Source organism: Arachis duranensis, chromosome 1, assembly GCF_000817695.3.
Source record: "Arachis duranensis cultivar V14167 chromosome 1, aradu.V14167.gnm2.J7QH, whole genome shotgun sequence".
Lineage (NCBI taxonomy): Eukaryota > Viridiplantae > Streptophyta > Magnoliopsida > Fabales > Fabaceae > Arachis > Arachis duranensis.
In genome coordinates, this window is record NC_029772.3 from 6533144 (window position 1) to 6543595 (window position 10452).

General features: G+C 31.8%; 2 protein-coding genes across 2 annotated transcripts; one reads left to right on the forward strand and one right to left on the reverse strand.

Annotated features, from left to right (window-relative positions):
• On the forward strand, window positions 1–4363 carry LOC107473531 (transcription termination factor MTERF15, mitochondrial). The gene is given in 4 exon segments (XM_052259237.1): window positions 1–394; window positions 1226–1525; window positions 2795–3545; window positions 3548–4363. Coding segments are annotated over 2 exon segments (1203 nt in total). The 5' UTR covers window positions 1–394; window positions 1226–1525; window positions 2795–2869; the 3' UTR covers window positions 4075–4363.
• A 364-nt stretch (window positions 4364–4727) lies between these two features.
• LOC107473523 (phenylacetaldehyde reductase) lies at window positions 4728–8556 on the reverse strand. Its single transcript, XM_016093096.3, has 6 exons — window positions 8388–8556; window positions 7929–8101; window positions 7548–7733; window positions 6109–6271; window positions 5413–5599; window positions 4728–5144 (listed from the first exon to the last, which is right to left on the reverse strand). The coding sequence occupies exons 1-6, from the start codon at window positions 8494–8496 to the stop codon at window positions 5003–5005; spliced, it is 960 nt and encodes a 319-aa protein (XP_015948582.1). The 5' UTR covers window positions 8497–8556; the 3' UTR covers window positions 4728–5002.
• Window positions 8557–10452: the final 1896 nt, after the last annotated feature.

Consider the following 10452-nt stretch of genomic DNA (forward strand, 5'->3'; position numbering starts at 1 on the left):
GACTCATCCTCTTCTCTCCATTCTTCCAACTATGCCAGAGTCCCCGCCGACGGCATTGTTGCTCCGTTATCCACATTTCCTTCTACATCGTTCAACTCCTGCGTCGCCACCCGCGTCTCTGCCCTCTCCCTCACGCACCTCTACCAAGTTCCAAAAGTCTTCCATCGCACAACCCTTCCTTGATAACCCTAGCCTCATCGCGCCGCCGTTCGTCTCACCCTAGCCGCCCGTCGCGCTGCCCTCCTGTCTCACCGTGGTCGTTCGGTAATTCTCTTGCCCGTCATCCGTCCGTCGTGTGCGTCTACAGCTCGCCAGTGTTCGTCGCCAGCTCGCCAGTGTTTGTCTCGTCGTCCGTCGCTCTCCCTCAAGCCTCTGCTCACTGCCCTCGCCGAAGGTAATGCCTCGAATTCTCAGTCAGTGGCTCAGTTCTCAGTGTTTGTTCTTGGTTGATTGGCTTTGCTGAGTTTGCTCCCTGATGATATTAAATTTGATAACTCTGTCTTAATGCTTCATGATAATTTGATAACTCTGTTACTGATTCATTGCTCAATCTTGCTTTTTTTTTTCTTTTCCTTTGTTGTTAAATTTTCTTGATAATCAATTTTGTGGTCGTTCAGACATTCAGTGCTTTTTTCTGTCGATAATCATTGTGCTGAGTTTGTTAAAATTGGGAAATGTTGTTAATTTTTGTTAAAAAATTTGTTAATCTTTGTTAAATCTTGTCAATTTTTTTAAAGTTGTTAATTGTCGTGCTAACATAAATTGGTCAGTTTTGAAGTTAATCCAATCAAGAAAAGCATAAATTGAATTAAGTTAATTCAATGAAATTTTCTTTCAATTATGGATGATAGGGTCAATCAATAAACATTCATTTGTGCATCTTTTGATTCCTCCTTTTAAGATGGTGGAAATAAAGGTGAAGACGATTCTAATGCAGTGAATCTGCAATGCGGTAAATCTGCAGTAAGTTTTTGCGATTTTGATGATTGATGAGAGATTTTCATGTAGGCATTTCATATTTGGATATTTTCTTTTGTTATTTGGTTTTTGAGTTTGTATTTTGTTAACATCATAAGACTTTGGTTGTTATAATGCTTTAAATTTGAATGACATTTTAATGTTTATATTAGATTATAATTATGTTTTTGTGTATTTATTTATATTTTATATATTATTTTATTGTAAAACGGTTATTTCGGTTGAACCGGTTGAATTAATAAACCAGTGAATCAGTAACAAGAACGATTTGATAACCAGTCCGGTTTTCAAAACCTTGCAGAAAACACAACACCCCCTAAACCCATCAGAGCTGCAGCCACCTTCAAACAGAACGTGTGCCAGCCCCCACCACTATCGCCGCCAGCGGTTGCCATCGTCGCCTCTCGAAGGTCTGCTCGGAGCTGTTGGCTTCTCCGTTTTTGTCCTCATCATCAAGCCTCTGTCTTCGAGCCCCCTCTCTCTCTCTCTCTTTGTCCGAGCATACTTCCCTTCCTCTCTCGTCGTCACTTCCCTTCCTCCCTTGCCGGTAAGCAAAGCTGCTTCAATTTATATTTGCTTATTTTGTTAATTTTACTGATTCTGAGTTGCTGATTCTTCTGTTTTTGTTCATTTTTGCTTATTTTGTTAAATTTTGATGGATGATGGTTGATGGTGTTTTGTTAAATTTTCTGAAATAATTTTGTTAGTCTGAGTTGCTGATTTTCTGAAACAATGTTGTTGCTGATTTTCTGTTATAGTGGCAGTTGCTGATTTTTTGAAATAATGTTGCTGTTTTGTTAAATTTTGTGATTTTTGATGAGTAGTGTCTTTGTTTAGTTGAAAACTTATTTATTAATGTTTATTTTGGTGGTAGAACATTGTGTGTTTGTCATTTATGTGTGTTTTAATTTTCTTTAGTTATAAACTTTGATGTTTGAAGTTGTTTGTGAACTTTTAATGATAGATTATGAACAATTTATTGTGAAATTTTGAAGTTTATTAGCTTAGAAATCATTGAATTTAAATATTTGAAATTATATATTAATTTTTTAATAATTTTATTTTATATTTAATTAAACCGGTTGAATTCCAGTTGAATCTTAGTTGAACCATTAAACCATTGAACCAGTTATTCTACCGGTTTATTGACCAGTTTGGTTCTCGCAACCTTGGTTATTACATATTGTTCTCTCAATTTCTGCATTGAATTTGATTCATGATTCATGATTCATGAATTTGAGTTTATCCTAATTAATAATAAGTTTGCTATTGCTGAGTTGCTCTTTAATCTTCTCTTAACAATTTTAACCTTTTTTGCTGAGTTTCTGTTTAACTTCTTTAAACAAAATAGTGAAGATACTCTTGGCCCAGAATCTACAAAATACCATATTGATGTTAGTTATGAACTTTGAAATTCTGCTATCGATGTTTTGTTGTTGCTGATTGTTGATCAAATTGCTGATTAAATTGTTGATAAAAGTCAAGTAAGATAATCTCAAGTGAGAAAAAATGAGTAAACATATTAAACATATTGTTGATAACTTTGTTATAGCTGACTTATGTTTAATCTTTATAGTTGCTTGGATTTTGTTTTTTCAGTTCCTAGCTGATATAGTGAGCTTAGTGTTTTAGCTGCTACAATTGGATCTTTGTTTAATTCCATTTAGTGAAATTTTTTCATATTTGTTTTTATTCCACAGCATCTCAATTTATCATCATTTTGCGAAATGAATAATTTTTATGTAGAAAAATATCCTAAACAATGTAATTTTCATGTATAATTTTGATACTCATTTTTTGCCGTGTCAATTTGCAGGTTTGTTTATTACATCAGAGAAGACCGATTGCCCAACATTGAGGAGGGGGGAACAATGCACGAGAGGCATTCACAATGGCAGCAACAAGAAGCATTGGCAATGCTATCCTCCGAAACCACTCCCTCTGTTTCTCCACTGCTTCTTGTTACCGGAAACAGATTTCCCTCGCCAGTCTCTTCCAGAGGTACGGTTTCCCCCCTTCCCAAATTCCCCACATCATCTCCAACAACTCCTTTCTCTTAGATTCCAACATACCTGAACTTGAGAAATCACTCGCCACTCTCTTCTCCTTCCGAATTCCCCAAAATGCCGTTGTCTCCCTCATTCGCAACTGCCCTGCCGTGTTGGAACCCAAGTTCCTCCAAAACTGGGAGCAGGGATTGTCGAAGCTCAAGGCCATGAACCCTTCCTCATCCATGATTGTGAACTTCTTGGAGTGTTCTAGAAGATTCCAACTGGACCCGGTTGAGGCTTCCAAGAAAGTCGAGGCATTGAAGAGCTTGGGATTTTCTGATGACGTTGTGTCGAAGATTTTGGAGGGTTTCCCGAGCGTGATTGCAGTGAGCAGGAGGCAACTTGCTTCTGTGATTGAGTTTCTGGTGGAATTTGGGATTCCGAGGGATGAGGTGGTTGATCGAGTTGTGCGGTTGAACCCAAGGGTTTTGGGAATTGGGGTTGAGCAGAGGTTGAAGCCCCTGATTCGTGAATTGGAGGAGTTAAGATTTCCTAGGCACGAAATTAGGACCGAGGTGAGAGGATTTTTCAGGATGGTTTGCTGAGGGCTTGTTTTGAAGTGAAGTTAAAAGTGGATTGCTTGTGCGATCACGGATTGATTCGAAGCGATGCTTTGAAGTTGTTATGGAAAGAGCCAAGGTTGATAACCTATGATGTAGAGTCCATTGAGAAAAAGATTGGGTTCTTGGTGCAGAGGATGAATTATAGTGTTGATTGTTTGCTTCATGTTCCTGAGTACTTGGGTGTGAACTTTGAGAAGCAGATTGTTCCTAGGTACAATGTAATGGAGTACTTGAAAGCGAAAGGCGCGCTTGGTTTCGAGTTTGGACTAAAGGACATGGTAAAGCCAACCAGGCTTAGATTTTACAATCTTTATGTCAAGCCCTATCCAGAGTGTGAAAAGATTTATGGGCGGTTTTCTGGAATTACCAAAGTTAAAAGTAAGCATCCACCTGGTCTATGGAAACTCTTTAAACCTCCCAAGTTCCTGACAACCGATGAAGATGCGAAGAATTTGAAGTCATTCATGGACACACTGGTATAGTGATCTAATCTGATCCTTGTTAATTGATTATTACATCATGGATTTTTCTGAGCTTATATTTATTATTGTCATTATTTCTCTTGGTTGAATGAATGGGTCATGAGAATCCTTCTCCTTACCTTCATGCAGAAATAGGCCATCATTGGCACCTTAGCTCATAATATTTTTACTTGGTTTGCAACAAGCTTCATGTAAATTTGCATCAAAGAAACAATTGTAGTAATAATTCATTTTAAGGATTCTTAATTTAGCAAGCTGCTAACTACATTCTCTAGTTGCTTTCTTCAAACTGGGGAGTGTTCAAGTTTAAGCATATGGATGTTGGAGTAGAAAGCCTAGAGGAATCTCATTTGTCAGATTCTGAGTTGTATAAATTTGGTAACAAAATTTATTCCCACCAATGTTAAGGAGTTAAGGACTATTATGAGTATTTTCCATCCTGCCCCATATTAATTTAATTCCTATCTCCTACAAATTTGGTAGACAGTATTTGTTAGATAATGACATAAATCTTAACATAATTTTATGCTGACAATATATTTTATTAAATTTATGCTACATTTAAGTGATTTCTTCGAATCATCAATCTTTGATAACAACGAACCAAAAGTTTATAGATAGCGATATATATAAAATTAGAACACTTAGTCAAATTAATACTAATAGTCACTATGGTGACTGAACTGCAATAAGTTCACCTTTTATTTTACACCATAAGCACAAACAGACACACACACAAACAGTAACTGAGAATTAAAGTAGTATAAAACAAAAACCACATGAAATGCGATGATGAACAATGAGTCATAGAAGTAATGATGGAAGAAATAATAATAATAATTAACACCATCATCACCACTGTGACAGTGATATATGCAGTCAGTCCCCAAAGGCTTCTTCAATAGAATCATTATATAATAAAAATTATTTAGACATAGCCAAGGCTCTTCAAACTCTCCACAGCATCAGTGATTATTTGATCAATAGGAGTGAACTCTAACCCTAAATCAATGAGCTTCTTTGATGCATCTTTTGCTCTCAACAGTCCTGGTTGGGTATCCTTTGGCAACCTAAAAAAAACAAAAGCAAATTAAAATAAATAACTACTAATTAAAAGTTAAAAAATAAAAATAAAAAACTCATAATACTCTGTTTTTCCAAGTATCACCTATTCTAACCCAACAGGTTAAGACTCCATTTAAGGGTTTTGATTTTGAAACCCTTGATACTTGTTTAAGCAGATAAATGAAATAACCATTCAACTAATCGTTAATTCTCATCTGATTCTGTTGTTGAACTGAAATTCGGTAATTGAAAAAAGAATGGAAAGTGACTCACTTAGCCACATTGTATTCAGGGTAAAGCTCAGCAACCTTGGCAACAAAATCACCATAGTGACGAATAGCTTCTACACACAAGTGCCTTCCAGATGCTTTCTTGTTCTCAAAAGCCAAAATATGTGCCATTGCTATGTCCTTAAAGTGTGCCATTCCCATGAAGAAATCCTCGTACGTTTCTTTGTCACCTGTAATGTAATGGTTCACAAGCTCCAAAATTTTACTAGTAACTTTGCATGACTATGATATATACTTAGAATGTCATCAAAATGAATTCCTTAACTGCAGGGGAAAGGATAAACAAATATGATTATGAAGAATTCCAATGGTATTATTTGGTATCTACAAATATAATCATTCATATATATTCTTTGTCATAATAGTATAATACCATTTATCTTTTTAAATTTTTTTTTCTTAAGAGTAATAAAAATCATACTTAAATTATTAAGTAAAAATACATAAATTATTATATTTCGGATGAATTATATATATCATCCCAAAATTACAATAATAATTATGTTTAATAAATCCGGTAACTACTCAAATAAAATTATTTTTACATGAAGGCGATAATTAAAAAGATAATTTAATCAAACATATCAAATTATATAATAATTTGTACCTATTATCTTCAAACGAAAACAACTTATTCCAAGTAGTCGCAGTAAAAAATTATTTGGAAAGAATAAATTACCTTTAAGGACACTAACAAGAACAGCCATGCTAGAATTGATTCTTGGTGGAATGAGAGGGCCCAAAGCAGTGCCAGGATTGATCATAACCACATCAAAACCCGTCTCCTTTGCAAAATCCCACCCTGCTTTCTCAGCCAATGTCTTTGCAATAGGATAGTATAACTGCACCCATAAAACACATAAATTTTCATTAGAGATACTAAAATTGCCATTAAACCAAAACCTCAAGTGCCTTTAATTAGTTAACTTGTCTTGTCCCATCAAGACATCATAGAGTGACCCCAATAACCGACCAAAAATAAAATGACCCACAAAGGCCAATCAGTGAAGAGTGCAAACACTACTGCATTCGCCAAAAACAAACATGTAAAACTTAATATGATGAATAAGCTTCCAATTTAATGGCTAAGAAATAGATTTCAATTTCACTGAATAGTGACTCATCAATTAACTTTAGACAATCATTCTATGCTTTAGCATTATTGAACTAGTTTGGGACCCAATCAGGAAAGAGGGTAATGGGTTACATCATTATCATATATAAATTAGAACTTTTTTTAAGTCTATAAATTATTGTATTTTCTTGTCTCTCCTTTTCTATTCATCCAAAACGTGCGTTTCAGTGTCTCACTATAATTGGCCTGGCTTGTCTCTTTCATTTATCTTTAAATCAATGCGGATCGCATATATAAAAAAATAAAATTATTTATCCTAATTTTTAGAATTTAAAAAATAAATGATACGCTAAAATAAACCCGTTTTAACAATTATACGGGATATATATATAAAAGAAATATACTTCTTGCATATATACCTACTTTTTACTTTTAATATAGTTATTTTATATAATTATTAAAACAAATTATTTTACCTAATATGTATCTAAAACTTATTATAAGTCGCACAATAAGGAAGAAACACATATGCTAGTATATTCACAAAATTTCCCCATTTTAGATATTATCTCTTCTTCCTTAAAATAAGTAAGCGAGAAAGAACACATACTTAATTGATTCGGATAACATACATATTCATCCTCTTTAGTTAGTGAGTTTTGAATCATACTCCTTACGAAATCTACTATTGTAAAAGTTTTAATTATAATACCCTAACTAGCTGTATGAAATATTTTATATAATTTTTAATTATATTTATTTTTTAAATAATTATTTATGCATCTTGTAATTAACTATAAGAATATAACTATGTTAAAAATCAGTGGTCAATACAGAATATACATTGAAATACAAATTACACATTTAAAATAGTAAAATTATATATATATTAATATATAAATATATAGTAACTAATTTTAATGGTTGATTTATAAATAGTATTTTTAAATTAGATATACTTGTGAAACTATTTTATACTAATAATACATTAAAATTTAATTAAATAAAAGATAATAGTGTAAAAAAATAATTAAAATACTGACCCCCTTCTGTTTGCAGTAATCAAGATCAGTCCAACAATCTTCATTCTTAATCTTATCAGCTGGCCAATTAGGACTTGGAGTTATGGCAGAGATTGATGATGTTGCCACCACTCTCTCCACTCCTTCTTCCTTTGCTGCTTTCAGCACATTCACTGTCCCTTGAATTGCTGGTTCCAATATCTCCTTCTACACTCTCATTCATTCATTCATCAATAACCATATAATATCACAAATTCAAGATTAATTCCTGCGAGTAATGCTACACATCCAAGTCTTTTTATAAACTAAATCTAATCAAGTTAAATAGTAATACTTAGAGTAATGCTATCCATAACTGATTTTTGTTGATGTTAGACCAACTTAATTAAACTCCGATCCTACCTCTGGGTCTTGGACTTGTCCTATGATGTTGGGACATGCTAGGTGGAAAACACCGGCACATCCCTTTATGGCCTTCGCAATCGACTCCTTGTCTAGAAGATCCATCTCGAAGAACTCCAAATTACCCTTCGCTCCTTCCATGCCTTCCAAATGCTTCGTCTCCTTCTCATCCTCTGAAATTATGAAAAGTCAAATTTAAATAAATTATGCCTTTAGTTATAACAAAAGAATTCTAAGAGACTAATATTAATAGTCTAATATTGTTTTTAAATATTTATGTACTTTATTATAAATACGTGTATAATTTAATTTATTTTTAATATATATTTTATATTTTTGGTAACTGATTTCTCAGGTACACCTAACATAGTCAATATTAGATAATGTGTGTTATAATAATGAGAGTGATGAATTGTGAGGATCGGAATAAAAGAAAATGAAGTTATGAGAGAGGGTAACTGAGATCTTGGACACAGGCGTGGACGCTGTAGCCACGTTGGAGGAGGAGCTTAACCAGCCACGATCCGATGGCGCCGCTGGCTCCGGTGACACAAACGACCTTCGACATGATGAGTTAGTTATGTAGTTAAAACGATTTTGATGTGTGTGGTGTTGAATGCAGGTAACGGTCCATGCTATTTATAAAGAACAAAATGAAGAGCAAAATAATAATAAAAAGAAAAAATATCTAAGATTTCTTGGATTTTTAACTGCCAGAATAAACCAAACGTGAGGAGGAGAGAATCTTCGGTTCTTCCTCATTGTTCACTACTTCACTTGTAAGATAATAATATTTCTTTTTAATTATAAAAAAAGTGTATGTAAAATTAAGAAATATAATTTCAATTCCAAACATTTTTTTCGTTTAATTAATTATATTCCAAAACCATATTAAATAATAGAGATCTCTTTAAGTAATAAATACAAATTTAATTATATTAGTTATAAACTAAAATTAATCACTAATATAAAATATATGTATATATATAATTAATGACTGATTTAGTAATTATTTTTAGATAAATACTATGGTGTCTATTATATTGTACCTAAATTATTAAAAAAAATAAATAATATTTAATATATTTTATATAATTTATTTTTTACGTTAAATATTTTATTTTTTATTTTAAAAAATAAATTAGACAATTTAAATATCATAACAAAAAACATCCTAAAACTCACCTTATTTTTATGTATGTAAGTTTATTTTTCGAACAAGTTAAGTGTGTATATAGAATTCGTTTTGGATTCAAAGTATATGTATATGATTTTCCGTGCAAGTATAGGCATGTTTCTTTTACATGGCTCATTTAGCACTTATATTTACTTCTGTTAAGATTTAATGAAATTATTAATTACCTCTCCTCCATGTTTTATGCTTTTTTTTGTAAAGTTTTGAAGGAAAAGGAAAACTTGTGTTTTTATAGGGTTTCCTGCACTTATTATAAGAAAATTTGTGTTATTTTACACTTACATTACCATGAACCATAAAAAGAAAAAAAGAATCTGATTTTTACTTGTGGATTGTTACACGGAAATCAAATGAGTGTCATGTCATAAGGTAGTTTTCACAAAATAAAATTAATTGAAAAATGTTAATCAGTTTTGCACAAGAAAAAGCCAATGGCAATGCTTCAGTAGTGATTTGTTTCTGTATGGGAGAGTGAAACTTTACTTCTTTATTAGGACACGCGTCTTCGAATTTTAGGACCCGACAATAGTTGACAGATTCACAATATCTTCTTTTTCTTCTAAAAAAATGGACCCACTTTTTGGGTTGTCATAAATCAAGTGCCACGTGGGACTCTTAGGACTTAGAAGTTAGGTTATAACATAATAAAAAAATATTTTTTTTATTCCTAATATTTGAATTAATTTTTTTTTATTTTTAATGTATGAACTTTTTTTATTTAGAATATTTTATTTTAATTTAATTTTATGATTAAAATTAAATATTTTTTTAAAGATATTTTATTATTATTTTCTTCTAATAGTAACAAAATTTATAATTATAATAATTATCATAGTTATTGTAGTTATTTGAGATTGGAAACAATAAAATAATAAAAGATAATAGAAAAAGACTATTTTTAAAAAAAATTTGATAACAAAAATTAAAATAAAATATTTAGAATAAAAATAAGATATTTAAATATTAGAGACAAAATTAAAATTTAGTCTAAATTAAAATAATACTTTACCAATAATGATAAAAGAACCTAATTTTGGAAATGAGTTCAAAATAAAAAATAAACTATCTGATACTTTATTTATGGAGAAATTGCAATGGAATAATAGACTTTAAAAAAAAATCTCCAACCCAATCAATTTTATATAGTAGCTAGTTTGACATTTTAAGATGTTAGAAATTAAAAATTAATTTAAAATAATATAAATATACAAGGTATAAATATCTCTTCAATTGGTATGTATAGCCATGCATCATTTGAAGTAATAGTACTGTGTATAATTTTTGTGTAAAGTAATATTTTTTTTAGTTAAAAAAAACACCTTTGAAGAT